The sequence below is a fragment of the Trematomus bernacchii genome, unplaced genomic scaffold (genome assembly GCF_902827165.1).
Source record: "Trematomus bernacchii unplaced genomic scaffold, fTreBer1.1, whole genome shotgun sequence".
Classification (NCBI taxonomy): domain Eukaryota; kingdom Metazoa; phylum Chordata; class Actinopteri; order Perciformes; family Nototheniidae; genus Trematomus; species Trematomus bernacchii.
Window position 1 is genome coordinate 17,684,912 of NW_022987593.1, and position 26,279 is coordinate 17,711,190.

Here is a 26,279-nt window from a genome sequence, read left to right on the forward strand (position 1 = left end):
CTTCCGACTCACACCGAGCGATACATCCATCCCTCCCTCCCCTCAACATCCCTTCATCCCTCATCCCTACATCCCTTCATCCCTCATCCCTTCATCCCTCATCCCTACATCCCTCATCCCTACAGCCCTCATCCCTCATCCCTCATCCCTCATCCCTCATCCCTACATCCCTCATCCCTCATCCCTACATCCCTCATCCCTACATCCCTTCATCCCTCATCCCTTCATCCCTCATCCCTACATCCCTCATCCCTACATCCCTCATCCCTCATCCCTCATCCCTCATCCCTCATCCCTACATCCCTCATCCCTCATCCCTACATCCCTCATCCCTCATCCCTACATCCCTTCATCCCTCATCCCTTCATCCCTCATCCCTTCATCCCTCATCCCTCATCCCTCATCCCTACATCCCTCATCCCTCATCCCTCATCCCTCATCCCCACATCCCTTCATCCCTCATCCCTTCATCCCTCATCCCTCATCCCTACATCCCTCATCCCTCATCCCTACATCCCTCATCCCTCATCCCTCATCCCTCATCCCTCATCCCTTCATCCCTCATCCCTACATCCCTCATCCCTACATCCCTCATCCCTCATCCGTCATCCCCCATCCCTCATCCCTCATCCGTCATCCCTCATCCCTCATCCCTACATCCCTCATCCCTCATCCCTACATCCCTTCATCCCTCATCCCTCATCCCTTCATCCCTCATCCCTACATCCCTCATCCCTCATCCCTCATCCCTCATCCCTACATCCCTCATCCCTCATCCCTCATCCCTCATCCCTCATCCCTCCATCCCTCATCCCTCCATCCCTCATCCCTACATCCCTCATCCCTACATCCCTCATCCCTCATCCCTCATCCCTACATCCCTCATCCCTCATCCCTCATCCCTCATCCCTACATCCCTCATCCCTCATCCCTACATCCCTCATCCCTCATCCCTCATCCCTCATCCCTCATCCCTCCATCCCTCATCCCTCATCCCTACATCCCTCATCCCTCATCCCTCATCCCTACATCCCTCATCCCTCATCCCTTCATCCCTCATCCCTTCATCCCTCATCCCTACATCCCTCATCCCTACATCCCTACATCCCTCATCCCTCATCCCTCATCCCTCATCCTCATCCCTCATCCCTACATCCCTCATCCCCTCATCCCTCATCCCTCATCCCTCATCCCTCCATCCCTCATCCCTCATCCCTACATCCCTCATCCCTACATCCCTCATCCCTCATCCCTCATCCCTCATCCCTCATCCCTCATCCCTCATCCCTACATCCCTCATCCCTCATCCCTACATCCCTCATCCCTACATCCCTCATCCCTCATCCCTCCATCCCTCATCCCTCATCCCTCCATCCCTCATCCCTCATCCCTCCATCCCTTCATCCCAACATCCTCTGCCCATCACCATTTATATCTAAACGGTGCATATCTATACTGCGTATACTAACATTAAATTCCAGGTATCGTCTGGGGGACCGTAATCAGCCCACGCAGATCATGCCGGAGATGGAACCCCCACTCTGAGTCTCCCACTGCACGGACCATAGCTCGTCCTCCCAGATCATCTCTTCACCCCCCTCATATCCTTCACATGTTACTTCAATAAACGTACAAACATCACACTGTTGTGGCGTGGTTCTTGCTAGTGAAAGTGATCCTATTGATTTGTTATCCCCGTATATTGTTTACCTCAAAGACAGTGGCTCTGGTCTCGGCAGTAACGACTTCCAACTAATCCAAAAATGAGTAAAGATGTGGATCCTGGTCTGGAGCAAAGCAAGCGGCTCCAGACCATCATAGTGAATAACTTTAAGCCTTTATATAATACGTTTATTTTCTGCAGTGAAGTTGAAGCATTGTGAAGTAGGGGTTTATGTTGGTTGACTGAAAGACGCACAGGAAATGCGTGAATCAGATTTTGGTGGTGTTCAAACGGTGGTACTACAACTTGTGTGTCAGTCCGTGGTGTCGTTTTGGCCCTAAAATGCTTTCCCCCATTGACACACATTGGGAAAGTGACGTCTATGCTCTTTGCTCTGGGTAGAAATGGCGGAGGTTGTTTAACAAGTTTAACAAATTCAAGTTTTCTGTTCTCACTCTGTTAGTGATGCATTCTGTTTGACTGTTACTGTTAACCATATGTTTGGATGTTCTACTCTGTATAAATGAGTAGAATAGAGTATAATACATCTGTCCTACCTTACACCAATACACCTTATCATAAAGAATTGCTGCTTTGTTTGCCTGTAATGAAACTCAAACTGGCCTTTTTTACCTCGAGCCCCCCCCCCCCCCCAACAGCCCCTCTCCGTGTTGCCTTCAGGCTCCCCTTCCCTCGTTCCTCCTCTCTGCAGCAGTTATCCCTGATGACAGGACAGGCCTCTGGTCAAACAAACAGCAGACACGCTGCTGCAGAACGCTGTCAGTCAACAGCCTCCTTTTATAGTGTGACCTCTGACCCTGTCCACCACCTCCACTACTCTTCCTCCTCCTCCTCTTCCTCACAGACCCAGTTTATTGTTTATTGATGTGTTCACAGCGACACGGATCACTTCCTGCCAGAGATGCCCCAGACTCAACACAAACACACAGAGAGAAGAGCCGCGTGCTGAGACATACAGTGCACACACACACACACACACACACACACACACACACACACACACACACACACACACACACACACACACACACACACACACACACACACACACACACACAACGGCTCAGCAGTGTAAATTACGGCGTTGACAAGTTGTTGTGTGTTTGACAGAGGAGGAAATGAGACCAAAACACACCCCATTAACTGTCAATGGCACACACACACACACACACACACACACACACACACACACACACACACACACACACACACACACACACACACACACACACACACACACACACACACACACACACACACACACACACACACACACACACACACACACACACATACACACATATATAATAATTCCCTAAATATTCCCACATGAATCCTCAGGGGATTGTTATCATCTTTTGTATTTTGATTACATTTTTGTTTGATTCCCCTTTTCTCATGGGACAGGAAATACATCAATAAAAACCCCAACTGCTGAATGTCTGGATCTTCTATGTGTAACCCTGCACCTGTCAGTGGTTGGTAAAATGATGACGATTCAATTTAGCCCCTCAACTCAAGTCATTACTCATTCTAAAGAAACGACTGGGTGTCTTAAGGGAAATGATAAAGTGTTTTCAGATAGAGACATCTGACATGTCTACACGCTCATCATTAGTATTTAAAAGCACAATGACTAAGATCCGGGACGGACATTTTAGATTTCTTTTTTGAAAAAAGGCCTTCAGCTGTTTTTTTACGAGAGTTTGCTGTTTACATCTGGACGTGTAAATGCATTCCTTTGTGTTTCTTCATGTGTGTGTCAGAGTGTGTGTGTGTGTGTGTGTGTGTTTCTGAGCATGAGCAGGCAGAATCTCCCACTAAGCAGCTGTCAGAGCGGCGCTGGCTATCGTCTCCCCCGGGGGGTCGGCTGTCAACCCGTCCCACTGACGGAGGTGTGTGTGTGTGTGTGTGTGTGTGTGTGTGTGTGTGTGTGTGTGTGTGTGTGTGTGTGTGTGTGTGTGTGTGTGTGTGTGTGTGTGTGTGTGTGTGTGTGTGTCCTGCTCCTGCTGGGGCCTCAGCAAATCTGATAATTACTGACCTGACAATGAATCACCCCTGACCCCTCCCCCATTTCTCCCCCTGACACCCCCATGTCCAGACCTCCCCTACAGGCGATGATTGGCCTCCACAGACTCTCGGATTAACACAAACGTACAGTGGCTCACACACATGAAAGCACACATTATACACCCCTGCTTTACTTTTACATTCATGAGATACACACACCCACACACACACACACACACACACACACACACACACACACACACACACACTCCCCATTCCTCAGATGTTTTACACATGAAACATGGAGAGGAATGTAAACATCTGCAGCTTGAAAGAAAGTTGTGTGTGTGTGTGTGTGTGTGTGTGTGTGTGTGTGTGTATGTGTGTGTGTGTCAAGGGCATATAGGGGGCAAAGCACCTGCATAGTGACTCTAACACTCTACGCACCCCTCACACACACACACACACTGGTGCAGGATAACGGCTGTTGACGGAGAAGAAGCAGCTGTAGCAGCTTCTGTTTTTCAGGCTGGAGGAAATGAGATTATCTGCTCATATTTTCACTGATTATTTGTTATCATGTCCTCGTGTGTGGATGGTTTTTGGAATTCAACAACTCCCTAATCCAATGCAGCATTCATGTACACCGGGAAATACTGATAGTAAGGCGTTGTTCACTTACGTCATACACAGTGTTGGGAATTTATTTTATTCAATGACAAAGTAAATGTGATTCTAATCAGTTATTGAGAAAAATGTGTAATTATTAATCAATATTTTTTTGATTACAAAGGGTTAACATAAGAGTGCATTCTTCTTGTTAAACACTTATAAAAATAATATAACATTAATGATGTTGCTCTTTACCAATCTTAATTGAAGATTAGAGAACGTTTAATAACATTTTGGCGGTTTATTACGCTGCCTCATTTAGGAACATAGTGACATCACTACGTAACACTTGCGCTCCAATTGGCTGTCGCTCCAACATATTGTACGTGATAGGCTAAGGGGCGGGACATCTCTAAGCAGTTTGACCAATCACAACAGAGCCTAAGTAAGACACAGAAATCTGACATATTCACTTGCTTCCACTGCTTTCAAAAAACGTGTTTTAGCAATTGAAAGAAACTGTAAACTCTGGCAGTTGATTCGTTTCATTTCATTTCATTTCAAACCTTTATTTACCCAGGTTATATCCCATTGAGATCATTGATCTCTTTTTCAAGGGAGACCTGCTCAAGTAGGTTCCACATGAAACATTAAAAACATAACAGAGCAACAAAAGGACATCATACAGTAGCATTACAGGGATTACAATTTACATAACTATCCACACGCACAGGTACCAACAGCTTCCGATTCAGTAGCATCCAACCGAGCTTAAAAAACATTTAGTGGCAACAGATTGCTCAGTTTCCATTTTAATTGCAGACTATTCCAGGACAGTGGAGCTGCGCATCTAAATGCTATTTTCCCTAAAACAGTCCTAGCAGTTGGCACATTTAATAAAACCACAGCATGCGATCTCAGGCAGTAGCCACTTACAATTCGCCGTGAGATCAGGGAGCAGATGTAGGATGGAAGTTTCCCTAACATGGCTTTGTATATAAAGATGTACCAGTGACTGAGCCTCCGTACAGTTAGTGAAGGCAGACCAGCCCTTGCATACAGGGTACAGTGATGGGTTAATACTTTACAGTTTGTCACAAATCTCAGTGCACTGTGATACGCAGCATCTAACTTGACCAGGCAATTGGCAGGTGCATTCATATAGATCAAATCACCATAGTCCAGTACAGGTAAAAAGGTCACAGAGACTAGCCTTTTTCTGGCCTCAAGTGAGAAACAGGACTTGTTCCTGGAAAAGAAACCTAGCCTAACCCTCAGTTTTTTAAGCAGGTTATTGACATGACGTTTAAAAGTGAGACAATCATCAAGCCAGATACCAAGGTATTTGTAACAGGCAACCACTTCAAGTTTTATTCCTTGCATAGTTAAAATATCTAAAACAGGCTCTGGTGTCTTTTTAGCTTTTGAAAAGAGCATTACCTTGGTTTTATCAACATTTAAAAGAAGCTTTAGTTCAGAGAGCTGAGTCTGAATAATGTTAAAAGCAGCTTGCAATTCAACAACAGCCTCCTTAATGGAGGGACGTGCACAGTACATAACGGTATCGTCCGCATAAAAATGTAAGGTTGCTTCATCCACATTTTCACCTAAACTATTGATGTAGATGGAGAATAAAAGTGGACCTAAAACAGAACCTTGAGGAACACCATTAGTAATGTTTAACCACTCAGAAGACAGCCCATCAAAATGAACACATTGGGACCTTTCAGAGAGGTAGTTCACAAACCACCCCACTGCATGGCTGGATAAGCCAATACTGAGTAGCCTCTGCTTTAAGATGCGATGATCGACGGTATCAAACGCTTTGGAAAGGTCAATAAATAGAGCTGCACAGCTCTGCTTATTATCTAAAATACTCGCCACATCATTCATAACTGCCCTTGGAAAATACAAACCTCATTCAGAATCCCATTCACTTTCTTTTTAATTTAAAGGTGGGGTAGGTTAATTTTGGAGAAATCTGCTCGAGTGCGCTAGAATTTGAAAATACACAACCGGAGAAAATCTGCCACTTCCTTACAGAGCCCCTCCTCCAACACACACGAACGCGCACATGACCAATGAGGGCACGAGATAAGTTTGTGCACAGATGGAAGGCTGACAGGCAGGTAGGCCATCCAGTCATTTTAGCCGGGCCGGCTCAGATGATTGGTCGTGCTTTTTACAGCGCCACGGCTTCCACAGATGATATATTTTTATGTATTTATTGTCAAAGCATTTATTGTATTCATTGCTATCGGGATGTTAAGAGCATTCCATGGAATATAACAAAAAGTGTTTCTGAAATAAATTACCTACCCCACCTTTAAGGTTTGGTGCAGATGTTGAACCTCCACCTGAGGAACATCCAAACATCCCTCTGTCATCCGTGTAGCCTGCAGTCAGCAGCAGAGCAGCAGCAGAGGCCTCAAAAACGTCCATCATGTCGACAAATTGTCTCAATCAGCTTCACGCAGGAGCCGCTCAGCACTTTGAAATCCTACACTGTTGACGGTTCAGCGGAGTGTTTCTGGAGAGGGAAAGGAAAAAGTGGAGGAGAGGAAGAGGCCTCATCATCTCTGGCAATGACAGAGTGAGAGGGAGAGGGTGTGTGTGTGTGTGTGTGTGTGTGTGTGTGTGTGTGTGTGTGTGTGTGTGTGTGTGTGTGTGTGTGTGTGTGTGTGTGCTGTTTTAGACATGTTTGAATGGCTTCGTTAAGAAGAGAATATGTTATAGAGTTTAGGGTTACAGTTTTTCAAGTTTTGACTCATGAGAAATGAAGGTACTGTGTGTGTGTGTGTGTGTGTGTGTGTGTGTGTGTGTGTGTGTGTGTGTGTGTGCGTGCGTGCGTGCGTGCGTGCGTGTGTGTGTGTGTGTGTGTGTGTGTGTGTGTCAGTCACACTTCACTGACACAAAAACATGCAACTTTACAGGAGGGCTGGAAGTGGAGGCTATACAGAAGTGAAGAAGCTGAGGCTATTCATCAAACACTTCACATCAAAAAGACACACACACACACACACACACACACACACACACACACACACACACACACACACACACACACACACACACATATTTTGTCGACTTTTACTTAATAGAGTATTTTTCCACTCTTTGATACTTATACTTCAAAATATCTGAGTACTTCTTGCACTACTGGTGCAGAAATGCATGTTTTGTGTACGCACAAGTTACTAATGGCATTAGAGATATTTTAGTTACATAGGAACGAACCACTACATGTATTTGAGAGCTACAGTTACTTTGCAGATAAAGGTCTTTCTTTCAAAGCACATACTGCAAGTTATTTTTGTTATACATTTAACTGTAGTATTTGAAGATGTCTAAAGTAGCTCTAATATACCAGACACTTCATTAAAACAGTCAAATCCAGAATAATAATCTCCTATAATGTATAACATTCTGTAAAGGGCAATCTTTTTCAATAGGTTTGTTTATTTGTAATGCTATATGTAAGTCTATTTGGCTGTTGAAACTTGTTACGATTGTAATTTGATATAAGGGAGTATCTACATCATGAATTATTATTACTTTATTGACTGTATGTGAATATATTGCGTGTTTTTTCTCCACTGCTGGTAATGTCTGGGGACTGAACAAAAGGAATATTGTGTGACTGCATGATTGCAAGTTCCTGAAACTGTTACTTTCCTTCACTCTACTTAATAATTGTTAACATTTAGCAAGGATTACTTTTGTGAATCTGTAAAATCAGGGTGAACTGAGCTTTTTCTAAAGTCATCCTGATAAAGATGTTTTTATCAGATGTGACACAGTCTCCTGCTGGGTCACTCTGCCCTCTGGTGGCAGATCACTGGTTCTGCTGTTACTCTCTGCATGCTGTTAGATATTCATCAATACACACTCTGATGGTTTGGATAACACACTCCTTTTATCTGGACCACTTAGTGCTTATCACACAGGGTTTATATAAAACTCAGATAACAGTACAGGAGAGATAGAAGGGACCACTGAATTACGATCATATTATTCATCATATTCTCTCACACATTCATGCACACATATTCTTAGGAAGATTTGTGATATATTTACACATGTTCATATGTGATCTCTTCATTGGTGCAAGGCTGAAACTTTCTTTTTTAAGAAAATGCAACAATAAACCACCATCAATCTTAAAAATACACACATACATGTATGCAAACACATGTGTAATCACTCATAATTATACTCAAAAACAGCATGTATATACATATAATTCAACAAATATAGGTTGCATCTTACCACTTAATTATATGCAAGTTTATCTACAAAACAGGGTAAATCTTATTGCTTATTGTGAAAGGCACAGTGTACTTTAAATTCGGCATTAAGCATAACATATTTCATCGTAACCCATTAACTTATTTATTCAAAAATCTTTATTGGAAGTGTGTATCTACCTCATTTTTAAGTGTCGTTTTGTTGTTTGTATGGATCTTTTTTTGTAACTGCTGCAATCTCTCTCTATATAGTATATTGACCATACAAAAAATATATAAATAATATGTTATATAAAAAATATGTAGAATAAAAACACCGATTAGATCTAAATAGATATCAAATAATTAAAAATAAAATGTCCATAAAGGTAGATTCACAAAAGTATATAGGCTACATTTATATATATAAAAATAAAACAAAATGATATATTACAAACAAATAAATAAAGTATTGGATCCAATGCTGTGCTCTCATTGGCTAGCAAAGGGCAACGTCAGTATTACGTGCTTTCCTATTGGCTGGCGGGTTGACGTCTATATCACTGTCTGTCCTGAACCGTGGATCTGAAGGTGAACCACACACACTGTAGGTTTTAACCCGGCCCTGAAGCACTATCTCCCGTCTCTTACTGCTCCATCCTCCGCCCCTAAATCATGTCTCTATTCAGTGAAGTCCCGCAGGCTCCTCCAGTGGCTGTTTTCAAACTGAGTGCTGATTTCAGAGAGGACAGCCACCCGCAGAAAGTGAATCTGGGAGTTGGAGGTAAGCTAAAGTCAATGCTAATGCTGGTGCTAAAATGAATGGCAATGCTAATGCTAAGTCTAATGCTAAGTTAGCTTGCTACCAGTGAGTTAGCCCACTAAAGTGTGCTGCCTCCCGCTCTTCGTGTTAGCTTCCCTCGGCTATCGAGTATCGGGTGTCCCCCTTTTGGTGCACTGCTTATGTTACAATGCTACGAAACATTAGCAACTCTTTGATTTGACCTTCGGTACAAGCTAGCAGTGATGCTAACGACCTGAAGCACAAATTACCATCACGTTGACAGCTGTCAGATGAACACAAATGCTTCATGTTTGACAATAAAAGAAACAAATGACATTCTGAGGATGAGGAACCTTGTCATGTGACTGCTCTTTCACCATTTACCAAAAAATACTTGCGCCAATTGAGCCTGTTTTATTATGGTGTGAAGTCTTGCTTACTTTTACTTCCGCTGTTTTACTTGTGTCCCTGAATGCATCATTATCCATTACACCAGTCACAATGTCTAGATGAGGATTTGTGTCATTGTGTCCTTTTTTAATCATCTGCAGGAGCGTTAAGATAACTCATTGTGGAACTTTAAAGCAGAAGCTATCTTCATTCATAACTGTATTTGTTTTGTTCATATTATTTATCGGGGAAATGATGGTGGTAGTCTTGCTATTTTTGAAGCTATCTAATTATCATTGTGCTAAAATGTCTTGCATTTTGGTACAGATGGTGTTGCTGTTGTCATCTTTAATTAATGCCAAACTAGAGGAAAAAACATATGAAGCAATAGTCGGTTAAGAATAGAATAAGTTACCTTTTGCAGATTCAAAGACAAATCTAATCATGGCTTATTGAAAACCTGCAACTGTAAGCATGTGCACTTTTAATACATTATTTAAAAAAAAAATGCTTTGCGTCCATTTCAAAGTGTGTTTTATATGACAAATGTGGTCTTTATTGCTTAGTTTTTAGCTTGTATGATATCACTTGTATGCAAAGAACCATAATCAAACAAGTCTTGGTCTTTAATGTCATCTCTTTCTTGACATTGTATTGCTGTTTTCATATCACCATTCTCCAGCTGACACTGGACAGAGACATGTCAGCTGTTTCTTAACATTACAACAACCACAACTCCAGATGGAATAAAGTATACAAGATGTGATAATCAGTATTTCTGACTTCCCCTCTGAGGGTTATTTCAGTTTATCTTCTCTGATGACGCACCATGGACTTAGACCAGAGCTGCACGTTGGTACCCTCGTTGATTCAGATACTTTTTAAGGGATTTAACTGAACATAATAGAGTGGTTCAATTCACAAGAACCACTAAAGGTAACTGCTAGTGTCAACACATTATACGTTAGGCTTTTATTTTGTGAGAAGTAAGGGCGTTTTTCGGTTTTTAGATGCATCTGTTTTTAGAGTTTCTGGTCTTCACGGTCAGCTGCCGTTTTGACCCTGAACACACCGCAGTAAATTCTGATCCACTGATCCAACACCAGCCTTCTTGTTTGACCTTTTGATAGTTCCTCTACAGCCTGATATGTGATACCGCTCTGCACAAGCCCTCATACAGAACGCACGCACGCACGCACGCACGCACACTCATTAATATATCATGACCTTCAGAGAGTATATGACATTAGATTGAAGCAAATAGTACTGTTTGTCTTTCTCTTTCACACACAGACTCCCTAACTCTCCTTTTGTGTGTCTGTCTTCAGCTTTTAGCATGTCAGGCTGCACACTCTGTTCAAATCACAAATGGTGCAATGATAATAGTTAGATACTGAAGAAAACTTACCATTACTGATGTTTATCTGGCAACAAATACACATGCATTTACATAGTGTTACACCGTGAAAACCTTTAGTTTTTATGCTCAAACATTCCAGGTTAATGGAAAAGATAAAGCAAATACATTTGTCTTTGCACGACTACCACAGAATGCAAGTTACCAGGACATGCATCATGTTTTTGATCATGCACTACGTCTAATTTTCTGCCATCCTGTCTCCAATGTTAAAGGTCACCTATTATGCAAAATCCACTTCTTCATGTCTCTTCTACATCAGCATGTGTCCCCTCTTCTTCATGTCTCTTCTACATCAACATGTGTCCCCTCTTCTCCATGTCTCTTCTACATCAACATGTGTCCCCTCTTCTTCATGTCTCTTCTACATCAACATGTGTCCCCTCTTCTTCATGTCTCTTCTACATCAACATGTGTCCCCTCTTCTCCATGTCTCTTCTACATCAACATGTGTCCCCTCTTCTTCATGTCTCTTCTACATCAACATGTGTCCCCTCTTCTTCATGTCTCTTCTACATCATCATGTGTCCCCTCTTCTTCATGTCTCTTCTACATCAACATGTGTCCCCTCTTCTTCATGTCTCTTCTACATCAACATGTGTCCCCTCTTCTCCATGTCTCTTCTTCATCAACATGTGTCCCCTCTTCTTCATGTCTCTTCTACATCAACATGTGTCCCCTCTTCTTCATGTCTCTTCTACATCACCATGTGTCCCCTCTTCTTCATGTCTCTTCTTCATCAACATGTGTCCCCTCTTCTTCATGTCTCTTCTACATCAACATGTGTCCCCCTCTTCTTCATGTCTCTTCTACATCAACATGTGTCCCTCTTCTTCATGTCTCTTCTACATCAACATGTGTCCCCTCTTCTTCATGTCTCTTCTACATCAACATGTGTCCCCTCTTCTTCATGTCTCTTCTTCATCAACATGTGTCCCCTCTTCTTCATGTCTCTTCTACATCAACATGTGTCCCCTCTTCTTCATGTCTCTTCTACATCAACATGTGTCCTCTCTTCTTCATGTCTCTTCTACATCAACATGTGTCCCCTCTCTTCATGTCTCTTCTACATCAACATGTGTCCCCTCTTCTTCATGTCTCTTCTACATCAGCATGTGTCCCCTCTTCTTCATGTCTCTTCTACATCAACATGTGTCCCCTCTTCTTCATGTCTCTTCTACATCAACATGTGTCCCCTCTTCTTCATGTCTCTTCTACATCAACATGTGTCCCCTCTTCTTCATGTCTCTTCTACATCAACATGTGTCCCCTCTTCTTCACGTCTCTTCTTCATCAACATGTGTCCCCTCTGTGGAAAGAGACTCTGAAAGTTTCAGGAACAAAGACTCTCTCTCTTTTTGTCCTGATCCATTTATATAAAAACCTGTCTGAAAATGAGCTGATCAGATTTTGGCCACTTTATGATGTCATAACGATTTGTTGGCTTGTGTAACCATTAGCCAATCAGCTTGTTGATGAGATGCTGCTCTGTGTCCCTGCAGCGTACCGTACTGATGAGTGCCTGCCGTGGGTGCTGCCGGTGGTGAAGAAGGTGGAGAAGCTGATCGTGGAGGACAGCAGTCTGAACCACGAGTATCTGCCCATCCTCGGCCTGCCCGAGTTCAGATCCGCCTCCTCCAAGGTCGCCCTGGGAGACGACTGCGCCGCCATCAAGGACAACAGGGTGAGACACACACCAGTTTTTGTATTAGGGACTCTGATAACATGTAATGGGTCGTTCTTTTAGACATCTTATAGATTAAAAAAAAATTGATAAAGGAAATATCTCATACAGGAAACGGCTGCATTCTTATTTAATAGTCCGTTTTTATTATTTAGTACATTTTTGCCCAGTTTTCTCCGTGTGTCAGCCTGTTTTCTCTCCTCTGTTTCCTCTTCAGGTCGGGGGGGTGCAGGCTCTGGGGGGCACGGGAGCATTGAGGATCGGAGCCGAGTTCCTGCGCCGCTGGTACAACGGTGTCAACAACACGGCCACACCCATCTACGTGTCAGCGCCCACCTGGGGTAAAAAAGTCCAAAGGTTTTATTGTCATACGCACAAAGCTACAGTGTAGACATGGCAATGAAAATCTTCTAACCTCCAACAATCCAACATATAGTCATATATAATAAAATAAACAAACACTGAAATAAAGCGGAAAAAAGGCGCCATCTTTTAAGCCCACGTCACACTGTCCCGAAATTGACACCAGATGGACACACGATAAAGGAAATGTTCAAATTCGGCTCTGATCGTAACAACATCGGGCCATTCGTGAGGGCATCTTAAGCCATCGTATGACCGCCGGTGGAGTTTCTCAGGCTCCGGCAGCAACTTCGTGAGCGGTGGCAAAATCTTTGGCATGCCAAAAGTTTTTCGAAGGACCTTGCGAAGGTTCATTTTCGTGTTGAATTCGTGTGTCCATTTTGCCCTTCGTAAGGCCATCGTGAGGGCATCTTGTCAAATCGTGTCATCTTCGTCTTTACTTCGTGTGATCTTCGGTGCCATCGGGCATTTTTCGCCTCACGAAGAGAATACGAAGGAAACATATGGGCTCAGAACAGTCTCATAATACACACATGCACACATAAGGATTCACACTTGTATTTCCGGATCCACACTTGTGTTTTTCAATGCACACACAAATGTGTTCCGTTTCATATACATGTAAATAAAATCCAAATACAGAAAAAAGTTTTACATATGTATTTTTGATCCTCACATATTTGTTTTCCATTTAAATCCGCTGCACCTACAAACACAAACCGCTTTCTGTGCATGGATCGCTCTGCATTCGTGTGTGGGTTTTTTGAGACTCCCCTGACGGTCACCCGATTCGTACTTGTAATTTTTTCTATCTATAGCCAATCAGATGTCTCCTCAATTCTAAGCCAATCACATGAGCGCGCCCCCACGAGGGTAGATTTCTTGCGTTCATGACGTAGCGCTTCATGTACGCATTTTGCGCTGTCCGGAGCTGACAGGTCCATGGAGCCTGCCTGCAGGCGCTAATCTCAGAACACCTCCACTCTCAGTACATTGCCACTTTCCGAGCAGGAAATGCACGCAAATACAAGCCTTTATATCATTAAGTTACAGTGCCACTTTCCGAACCATTAATGAATGCTTGTGTACATAAAAACGGCAGGCAAAACTGTTTTAAATGTGTGTTTCCTGTATGGCGAATACAGCTGCTTTATTTATGTCTGTATGAAGTTGTTGTGAGTGTGAAGGGAGCAGCTACAGGTTAGCTTAGCCTAATCGATCAGTGCACTACGAAGCCAGTGCTAGACAGTGAACTGTCAACGGGGGGAGCCCCGCCGGTCATTATCGGCCGATATTCACTCTTAATAGTTTGATCGGTGCTCTCTATAAAGGCCGATCAGGAGAGCTGGATCTGATCGATATGGACATAAACGCGAGTGAAGTTTTAGCGAGCTGCATGAGAAACTGACGAGCTGTCAGGAGAGAGGGAGGGAGAGAGGAAAAAAGAGATGATCCTTACTCCCGTGTTATTAGCCATATCCGGTCATAGTCCGGTAATTACCTGCTAACGGAAACTCTGCTTCTTCTTCTTATTATTATTATTATTGAAACATGACCGGTAAGTTTCAAATTTGTCCGGTAAAATAAATTCTGTCCGCGGAAACCCTGCTCCGGACAGCGCAAAATGCGTATATGAAGTGTCATGATGAACGCAATAAATCATACCCTCGTGGGCACGCGCTCATGTGATTGGCTTAGAATGAAGGAGACATCTGATTGGCTATAGATAGAAAAAATTACAAGTACGAATCGGGTGACCGTCAGGGGAGTCTCAAAAAACCCACACACGAATGCACAGCGATCCATGCACAGAAAGCGGTTTGTGTTTGCAGGTTCAGGGGATTTAAACGGAAAACAAATATGTGAGGATCAAAAATACATATGTAAAACTTTTTTCTGTATTTGGATTTTATTTACATGTATATGAAACGGAACACATTTGTGTGTGCATTGAAAAACACAAGTGTGGATCCGGAAATACAAGTGTGACTCCTTTTGCGGATCATGAAATACAAGTGTGAATCCTTCTGTGTGCATGTGTGTATTATGAGACTGTTCTGAGCCCATATAAACAAGAAGCTGCCCGATTGTCTTAGGAAGGCAACACGACTACGTGAAGCCCTCGCAATGCCATCGTGTAGCCATCGTATTATAGTACTATTTGTGTTCTGTGAAACTGAAAAGGATATTACATTGTTTTTGTTACTTTCGTTGCAGTTGTATGTCTTAAATGTAATTTAGGTTAACTTCCTGTTTTATTTAGATGCTTTTTTTTTTAAGGCGAGTTTACGCTGTTGACAGGAAGTTGTTGTTGCTATGGAAACAACATGACGGAGTGTGTGGTTCGGGTGCCATAGTGTGGCCTTCTGTAGGCATCGTACTTGCTTCGGCTGTTGCTTGGCTGTTGACCAAGTTCGGGGCCATCTTCGTGCGAAATTCACAATTCCATATTCGTGTGTCCATCTGGTGTCAATTTCGGGACAGTGTGACGCCAGCCTAATGGCGCATTTCCACTACACGGTCGGCCTCGGCCACACTCGGTACGGCTCGGTACGGCTTGGCCGCGTTGGGCCTTAACAGGGCCGACTCACTTCATGCTGCGCTTCCATTACAGTTTAGGAACTGGGGTAGTTACTATAGTAACGCAGTGTAGGCGGAGCCGTGACGTCATCTTCAATGAGAAATCCAGAAACACAACACAACACAGCCGTTAGCTGTGAGCACTCAGAGCTCACAGCTCCTTATATATGTTCAGAAACTCGACAAAAGTTAAACAAGTACAAACCACAGACTGCCTGTGTCATGGTGAATACAGTCGCTGCTTTATTTATGTCTGTATAGGCCGTTGTTGTGAGTGTGGACGGTCGGGGCATATACTGCGTTAGCTTAGCCAATCTCCATCTAGAAAAACACGAATTTTAAAAGGTTTTTCGCCTGCCGTCTGTCTGCAGACTTGACAAAGCATTAATTCATGGTTTTTACTAACCGGTATCAGTATGTTGTTACTTCGGCATCATTTTGAAACGTGTATTACAATTAAATCACGGTCAAATATGTCCATCTTGTTGTAGTTCTAGCCCTCTTGCCAGCGCTCCTCTCTCTAGTTTAGCATACTCAGCCCGACTCAGCCCTGTTTGTTGGCCCCGATAGAACCACAATTTTCTAGGGCCAGAAAAGAGGGGAAAAAGTGGCCCCGCGCCGTGCCGCGCCGGAACGAGGCCTAGTGGAAGCACAACCAAAAAAGGGGACGGCACGACACGGCACGCTTAAAGCGAGCTACGCGCTGCAATGGAAATGCGCCATTAGTAAACTACCATCGCACACCGTGTGACACGGGCTTAAAGAAACACCTACTGTAATAGAGAGGTGCAGGAAAGTAGATAATATTGTTACATTTGTTTGTGTTTTTATATGTTATTGTGCTTTTCATAATGTTTTTGTTAAGTGTTTTATTATTTTACTCCCATTGTGTTATTTTATATTGTATTTATTCCCTGTACAGCACTTTGGTCAACTGAGGTTGTTTTTAAATGTGCTATATAAATAAATAAAGATTGAGATTGAGATTGAAAGAGTCCTAAACCCAGATATGAGTCAGCATTTGACCACTTCCTGTTCCCTTGTGTGGAAGTGAATGTTTTCCGAAAGTGTTTTTGGTTGTTTGCCTGATATAAGGTATTTTAACGTTTTGTTCTACGACATAAAATACTTCAGTAAATACCAAGCTGGTGGATTTAGAAACAGAGGTTGCTAACAAGTGTCTAAATGAGACGACTAAACTTCATCACGCCCAACATTAGCCACCTTTAGCTTAGCGGTGGTGACGTGAAGTCATGTGACCGTGCTGTAGTTGCTTTATAGCCCAACATTAGCCACCTTTAGCTTAGCGGTGGTGACGTGAAGTCATGTGGACCGTGCTGTAGTTCCTTTATAGCCCAACATTAGCCACCTTTAGCTTAGCGGTGGTGACGTGAAGTCATGTGACCGTGCTGTAGTTCCTTTATAGCCCAACATTAGCCTCCTTTAGCTTAGCGGTGGTGACGTGAAGTCATGTGACCGTGCTGTAGTTCCTTTATAGCCCAACATTAGCCACCTTTAGCTTAGCGGTGGTGACGTGAAGTCATGTGACCGTGCTGTAGTTCCTTTATAGCCTAGTTAAAAAGGTGTTAATATCTGGAGATTATCCTGATGAAAAATACATGTAAATATCATGTATGTTTGCTACAGAGATTTTGTGCAATAATCACACATTATTGTGGATTTAAAAATCCCATCACTTAACCCTTGCGATACTAAATTCAGGGTCAGTCTTCAAAAATGCGTCTTCACTGCACTACTTTATATTGAAAAGGACTTTTTTAAATTCCATAAAACCTTCCGAGTAGTTTTGCCACCTTATTGCTACGTTCTCTGTGAATCTTTCTGTAAAATTAAGGGTCACAGTTGGATCAAAAGTTTATTTAAGGTTTTAATGATCTGCTGTGTGTTGTTCCTCCTCCCAGAGAACCACAACAGTGTGTTTGCTGATGCTGGGTTCAAAGACATCCGGCCATACCATTACTGGGATGCTGCTAATAGAGGTCTGGATCTCGCTGGGCTCCTGGACGACCTGGAGGTGAGGAGGGGCGACTTTAATAAGTAAATTACTGCTAGGTGTTAGCATTTTCATATCGAGATGACTGGAGAAGAAGTTAGGTGACAGGACATCTCATAAAACCTGGACATTTGGTTTTAGGGCTGGGCGATATCACAACATTTTTGACAAAACACAATGAGATTTCCGTGAAACAATCATCAGTAAATCAGCGTGACGTGTAAATGAACCCCCTGTTATCACTTCGTCTTGTGACTTTAGTTGTTTCTAATCTCTCATCACAGTGTTGTCACATGATTCACAGCTTTAAACATCTCCAAAAATACTCATAAGAAGTAGAATTACTCATCAACCAGTGTCTAAAATTAACATTTTGACTTCAAGACTATATTAATCTACAAATCACCTGCCTTTGTGGTGGATATCTCTCACGATTTACTTATCAGATGCAAAATCTACCATATTTGGTTATTTCTTGGCTGTTAATTTCAAAATGTTCCTTGGATTCAGATGATATAATATAACACCTTACAATGAATGACATTAACCTATTTCAGGCCAAATCGTTTTCTTAAAAACCACATTGAGGTTTCAGGAATTCAGCGTGTCTATTTATTTTGAGCGAACTCTTCCTCTCTTAACTTTTTAGTTCTGTGTTATTTTATTTTTTGAGATGGTTATATCTTATGTTTTTCTGCTTTTTTGTATAATCACAACTAGGGCTGCACGATTTGGGGAAATAATCTAATTGCGATTTTTCTGACAAATATTGCGATTCTATTTGCGATATTTGTTTTTAAGCGACCCAACGGAAGTTTATTGTAAAATGCGGCCATATCTCCGGCTAGGAAGGTCGTATCAACGTGCTCCCGTCTCTAGCACCCCCGCAGCCCGAGCTACGAGTGAAAAAACTAAACTTACATGAAACTTCCGTTAGGTTGCTTTAAAGTCAAGCTTCAGTTTAAGATTCACCCTGTAATAGAAACATGTGATGGAGCATTACTAACCTGACTCAGGTGGTTTGTTTCACCGAACAATCTAGGAAAGCTCCATTGGAAGCCATTTGGAAAGGGCAGGCACTTTCAAAAATACTTGACAGGTGATTGGATCAATCTGTCTATCACCTTCTATCATGGGCCACTTCTGATTGGTTAACAATGACTGGTACATGTGGAGCACAGCACTTCTGATTGGTGTGGATGACTGACACACAAGAAGAACAAAAAAAAAATTAAAAATGTAAAAATACATAAAAATCGCAGGCTTTGCGATTTGATAATTGCATCATTTCAAATCGCGATTTCGATTTAAAATTGATTAATCGTCCAGCCCTAATCACAACGCCTCGTTTGAACCTGCTGCTGTAAAGAAAGCGTTCCTAATTAGGCATCAATGAAGTAAATCTTATCTTTTCTCAACAGAAAGCTCCGGAGCACTCCATCTTCGTCCTCCACGCCTGCGCTCACAACCCCACCGGCACCGACCCCACCCAAGAGGAGTGGAAGAAGATCGCAGAGATCATGAAGGTAACATCAGCTGTTCCTGGAGTTTATCAGATCACACGTTGAGGTGTGTGTCACATGATGTCACTGTTTCAGGCATCCCCATTAACGCGAGACACTACCATTTATGGTCAATTTGGAGAATTTGGACTATTACTGCCATAACAGCTCTTCTTTTTAGACTAGTGGACATAAAAAACATACAGTTTACATATTAGCACGTTTATTTTAATATGTGTGTGTAGACTTCTCCTAAATTCACCAAAAGATTGCTTGAGATAATGCCTCATTTGCATATTCAAATATAACATTTCATAGGACTTGTTACAACTAAAAATGCGAGTAATAAACTAAGGAAGTTCAATGGTGACGTCTATTATTTAACAATGAACTGAATTTTGTATTTAAACTCCAAACTGTGTTTTATTTTATTTTGAATGGGATCTTACTTTTTTGACATTTTCTCCATACTTACTTTCTTTCCTTGCTTTTCCTCCAAGCCATGTTTTAGTGCCGTTTCCTCATCTTTTTACTCATGCATCTTCTTCTCGCTCTCCAGAGGAGGAATCTGTTCGTGTTCTTCGACTCGGCCTATCAGGGCTTCGCCTCCGGCTCTCTGGATAAAGACGCCTGGGCGATCCGCTACTTCGTCTCAGAGGGCTTCGAGCTGTTCGTGGCTCAGTCCTTCTCCAAGAACTTCGGCCTTTACAGTGAGTGCACATCATACACACGTAGAAACAATGACATATTTATATATTCAATTAAATCAAAACATGTGTTGCAAACTTTAAAACAAAAGGGACTTCAAGGATTGTATAAGTTTAAAATAAATTCATAGTCTGGGACCCTTTTCTAGAGCTTCATATAGCTTATCAAGGTGTCCCATTTCACACATCTCCAATTGTTCTTGTGATGCTACCTGTATGTTTAAAACCTTCAATAACTAAAATGAATGTTTTAACATACATTAGTACTCCTAAACTTGCATTAAACATAAAATATCAAGTGTCTGCTCACATTATAAACCGCAAAACACACTGACTGATATTTTGCACAAATACACAACTTTTTATCAGTGGTTACACTAATTATATCCATATTAACAAACAGGTGAAGTACCGTTTTACACGACTGTGCCTTTAACATGTAGAACTTAATTAAAGTAATAATCTTATTTTGCATTACTGATCCATCTGTCAGTCTTTTTCAGTGTCACTACTTTTATACATCTTCTCACCACTTTAGCTCACCTTGAAATACAGAAGCACGTCACTGACGTAGCTTCATACTGTCGGCTCGGTCTAATGAAGGAAGCCTCTTCCTCACCTAAAGGAGCTCTGCCCTAAGTGAAGTCATTGTAAATACTCTTGTCACCTTTACAGATGAGAGAGTTGGAAACCTCACCATCGTGGCTCAGGACGGAGAGAACCTGACCCGCATCCTGTCCCAGATGGAGAAGATCGTGAGGACCACCTGGTCCAACCCCCCGTCTCAGGGAGCGCGCATCGTCAGCAAGACCCTGAACTGCCCCGAGCTCTTCGCTGAATGGTACGCTCCAAACAAGACGCTTTAGCATGAGAGAGATCTTAAACACATGGGAGCTGATATTTACCCAATATTTAAAACATGTGAGTGGCATCTACTGCCAAGTGTTAGCGTGGTAGGCTGTATGCATGGACTAATATAAGAGAGATGCATCAGAGATCTTTGGGTTTTGGATATGTATAAAACAAAGAAAAGCAGGGAATATTAAAGTGGACCTATCATGCTATATTTGAATAATATAGTGTAGGACCATACCTATATAAGGCATATTTATACTTTTTTTTTTTTTCAAAATACCAAACAGATCATGCATTTTAGCCATGCCTCATTTTGCTCAATTTGACAATTTTTAGCTCAGTTTTTGCAAGGGCAGATTCAGTGAGAACAGCACCACCTACAGGCCTGGCATATGTACTACAGCGTCTCCAGCTCTTTTGAACGGCAATGGCCGTGGCTGTCTCCTCCTGATTGGTGGAGTTGGCCCAATAGCCGTAGCGCCACCGTCCTGACGTCAGGACAGTGTTCAAATCTGGATCAGTTTGTATCAGATCCGTTGCAGCCCCTTTTTTAGAGATTTGGGTATGGAGGAAAATAGAGAGGGTTGTGTTTTCTGACACTTGGTGAGTTCCCTGGAACACCGGGGACACATATTCATGTATAAAAGACGTACAAAAGTGCATTTTGCATGATAGGTCCCCTTTAAGATAAAATAATAAAAGCAGGCATATTTGAGAGGCTGAAAACACCATTTTCTGCTGTTTTTGCATGAAAACTAACTAAACTAGGATTAGAATATTAAAATAGTTGGCAATTACTTTCCTGTGCGTTGACACACATCTCCCTGCAGGAAGGGTAACGTGAAGACGATGGCGGACCGCGTGCTGCTGATGAGGGATCAGCTGAAGGGGAAGCTGCAGGCTCTGAACACCCCGGGGACCTGGGAGCACATCACCCAGCAGATCGGGATGTTCAGCTTCACAGGGCTCAACCGTGAGTGGGACACACACACACACACATACGCACACACGCACACACACACACACATACTCGAACCTGGAAACATCAGGGTTGTTTAGTGAATAAAGAAACTATGTTCAGAAGTCATCTGCCAAAGGAAAGTGTCACTACCAAGGCAGGGTCTAGCTAGACAGTTGTCTTCATGTAGAATAATAAACTAAGACACTTTGGTAAATTAAAGAATAAACAATTATCAGACGTGTTTTTTAATTGCACGTCTCGTATATAAATACCCTTTTTTTTAACCAGGTAAAAGTTACATTACAAAAGTGGCCAAGTGGGTAGCGTGGACATTTTACAACAATAACGGCACCACATCCAGTTGAGATGCAATATTAAAAACAATGATTACATAAAACGGGTACGATTTTATAAAAGAAAAAAAAGAAAAATGAATTCAGTAAGAGATCAAAAGCCATAACATGTGCTATTTTTTTTATATCCTATATAATTGGACTTAATATATTATATTAATCTGCTCTGACAATTTCACTTTGCTCCAGAAAGAAGGGGCAGCATTTAAAGTCTTTGTTGCCTAGTTCTGTTCTCACATTGGGGACCAACATCTGTAAAATATTGTGGGACAATTCCTTGACTTTAAGGAAATAGCACATTAGGTGTTTTCACACCGGAGTACTTTTCCCGTTTAGTTCCGATAGTTCCTGGGATTTTGCGTTCACACCAAAAAGAGAACTTGGTTCATGAGAACTTTTACCCCATTTTTACTACCTGCTAGAGAGGTGGTACTTTCCTGGGGAGAAAAACGTTCCAATTTCTGATTGGCTGGGCGAATTGCAAACCACGCCCCGTAAAACTCTGAAAAGTTTTGTGAAGCCGCCATTGTATTTGCTGGCATTAGCATTATTAGCATTAGCCCCGCGCACCAACGGGGAGAGACTAACTTATGGCAACACAAAAGAAAACATGGGAGCGGTGGAGATGAGGAGGTGTCGGCGTTCTGGCGATTTACTCTGAAGGCTTCAGTAGAAGCTGCTGGGACACACACACACACACACACACACACACACACACACACACACACACAGTCCACAACTCCGGGGACTTCCGGCCGGGGACTTCGGGTGGCAGTATACGCCGTGAAGTTGCCTGCCAGTAAACCCAAAGCAGAAGAAGAAGAAGTGACGTCAGCGGCTCATTTGCGTAATCTTCCCTCAGGGAACTTATTCCGGTGTGAATGCGATCTGCTCTTTAGTTCCATGGGGGTACTAAGTGCTGGGAACTAAGTGCTGGGAACTAAGTGCTGGGAACTAAGTGCTGGGAACTAAGTGCTGGGAACTAAGTGCTGGGAACTAAGTGCTGGGTACTAAGTGCTGGGTACTAAGTACGGCAAAGTGCTTGGTGTGAAAGCGGCTATTAATGAAGGATTTACAAAAAAAACCCAACCAATGCAAAAGTCTGCGAACATTCAGCACGCATAGTAGCATCACACGTATAGTTGTGTACATGATTTCTAGAGCCAGTTTAAAAAGCTTAAGTAAACAATTTGTTTACAGCACACATCACATTTAAAGCATTTGATTTCTGATCCACCTTTTTTAGTGGTTGCATAACAATAAAAAAATCTTGTCAGTGATTCTTTGCATGCAGCATGGGCTCTTGCTCTGCACTCTGTGTGACCCTCTCTGTGTTGTGGTGTGTGTTTACAGCCAAACAGGTGGAGTTCATGATCAAAGAGAGGCACGTGTACCTGATGGCGAGCGGCCGCATCAACATGTGCGGTCTGACCAGCAGCAACATCGACTACGTGGCCCAGTCCATCCACGACGCCGTCACCAAGGTCCAATGAAGGCTCTCCAACCTCTGATTGGTTCACCTGCCGAGGGAGGGAGTGTAACCAATCAGAGGTTGAGGATGATTAGTGCAATGAAGTGCAATGATTTTAGGGAAACACTTGAACGCACAGGTCTCACTGTCCCTCAATCTTTAGAGTGTCCGAGTCATTTCACGTCACACAATGCTTCCTCTGTCACTGATAGCACTTCAATGGATTTCATAACGTATCCGTAGTGTCGATCAAATTAATGTAAATAGATGTGAGACGTCCTATTGTTTCGTGAAGCACATTGAATCATCATGCAGAAGTGTTTTTAAATATTTAGTTCAGGCACATAAAGGACATGACAGTACGATGAGATGACAATACAAGCTCACACACAAAGATATATGATAAAAATGCTATATAAATTACAAAACAGAGTTAATATGATCCCTGCAATATTTTATATAACTTAAGAAACACACACGACATGCAGCACATATTTATGAATCCCTATAATACCACTATTTTGTCCCATTTCCTGTTGTGTTGCGCCACCTTGTAACGGTTTGTGATAAGAAATTGGCATCAAAATGTATTTTTAGCAACACTAGATTCACGTAACTCCCAGATGAGCTTTTAAAATATATATTAGGAAGTAAGTACGTTTTGATTTCATCGGATAATGCCTCTGTCATGTGACCAGGTTAAAAGTAATTTAACAGTTCATGCATGTGCCTCATGTTGTTATGTTTGCCTTGTCACACCTGTGCAGCTACACAGACGACCACAACGGTTCATTTGTAAAGTCCAAAACTCGACTTTGTGCCATCAGTGAACAAACTCTTCGTCCGTGTTGTTTCTCTCCGCCCTGCAGAGCTCTCACCGTGTTACAGATGTTGTTGTTGTTATGACCTCAGAGCCACAGTAACACACTTCCTTATACCTCGTGTTGTTTGTAATGGCACACAGCAGTATGTGCACTCACACTGGAATAAATTATGAACCATAGGAAACAAGTCTTTGCTTTCTGTCTGTTTTTTACCTCACGAAGAAACACGATGTCGCTCAAACTCATACAAAATAAGGGATGTTCGCCTTGCATCAGCAATGTTTGTAACCAGCTTTATTTTGACCATTTAAGTCAAATTCTGGCAATTTTCTTCATTTGTTGTCATTCAAAACACATGAGAATACCAAAACCAGTAGTATATAGGCAACATAATTGGTCCCTACTGAAGACGTAAATCTTTCTTCAACAAATGTCTCGAGTATCTCATATTTCATTTTCAAAAACGTTGAATATTTGCTTAAAACAGTTGGAAGGTGTGGTTTAGGCAAATGTTCCTTAAACCGGAGTAAAGATGCATTTGCTGAAACTATTTTCAACAGGAAGTTCATATACCTTTGGTGCTTCATGGTGTATTTCCAGCAGTAGTAGTAGTAGTGTGTGTTCATAGGAAGAAAATGATGCTCACTGACGTCAAAAGATTATTAAAAACACAAAAATGTATGTTTACATTTAAGCAGCATGTTGTCACTGGTCACCAATATCATCTACAGCTGTCAGATCAATGCATTAAATAAGTTTAAAGTAACATAACATGGACATACTTAAAGGTGGGGTAGGTAATTCACTTCAGAAACACTTTTTGTTATATTCCATGGAATGCTCTTAACATCCCGATAGCAAAGAATACATTAAATGCTTTGACAATAAATACATAACAAAATTTCATCTGTGGAAGCCGTGGCGCTGTAAAAAGCACGACCAATCATCTGAGCCGGCCCGGCTAAAATAACTGGATGGCCTACCTGCCTGTCAGCCTTCCATCTGTGCACAAACTTATCTCGTGCCCTCATTGGTCATGTGCGCGTTCGTGTGTGTTGGAGGAGGGGCTCTGTAAGGAAGTCTGAAGGAAGTGGCAGATTCTTTTCGGTTGTGTATTTTCAAATTCTAGCGCACTCGAGCTGGTTTCTCCATTCTTACCTACCCTACCTTTAAAGTGGACCTATCATGCTATATTTGAATAATATAATGTAGGACCATACCTATATAAGGCATATTTATACTTTTTTTTTTCAAAATACCAAACAGATCATGCATTTTAGCCATGCCTCATTTTGCTCAATTTGACAATTTCTAGCTCTGGGCAGATTCAGTGAGAACAGCACCATCTACAGGCCTGGCATATGTACTACAGCAGGGCTTCTCAAACTCCGGACCGAACCCTGTGTCCCATTATAAAAAAATGGGGGTGACTTTACTGGCATTGATCCGGACCAGTGACCTTGTATAAAGTTCACAAGTGGACCTTTAATAAAAAAGTTTGAGTACCCCTGTACTACAGCGTCTCCAGCGCTTTCGAACGGCAATGGCCGTGGCTGTCTCCTCCTGATTGGTGGAGTTGGCCCAATAGCCGTAGCGCCACTGTCCTGACGTCAGGACAGTGTTCAAATCTGGATCAGTTTTTATCAGATCCGTTGCAGCCCCTTTTTTAGAGATTTGGGTATGGAGGAAAATAGAGAGGGTTGTGTTTTCTGACACTTGGTGAGTTCCCTGGAACACCGGGGACACATATTCATGTAGAAAAGACGTACACAAGTGCATTTTGCATGATAGGTCCCCTTTAAGTAAAGCTGGGCTAAATGTACAATTTTGTACATTGCATCG

The 26,279-nt window shown here is 42.3% G+C and overlaps 1 protein-coding gene across 1 annotated transcript; it reads left to right on the plus strand.

Annotated features, from left to right (window-relative positions):
- The first annotated feature begins 9,100 nt into the window (after window positions 1-9,100).
- Window positions 9,101-24,625, plus strand: LOC117482080 (aspartate aminotransferase, cytoplasmic-like). Its single transcript, XM_034130079.1, has 9 exons — window positions 9,101-9,316; window positions 12,626-12,807; window positions 13,025-13,148; window positions 17,673-17,785; window positions 19,186-19,290; window positions 19,826-19,976; window positions 20,649-20,814; window positions 21,659-21,801; window positions 23,496-24,625. The coding sequence occupies exons 1-9, from the start codon at window positions 9,208-9,210 to the stop codon at window positions 23,633-23,635; spliced, it is 1,233 nt and encodes a 410-aa protein (XP_033985970.1). The 5' UTR covers window positions 9,101-9,207; the 3' UTR covers window positions 23,636-24,625.
- The last annotated feature ends 1,654 nt before the right edge of the window (window positions 24,626-26,279 follow it).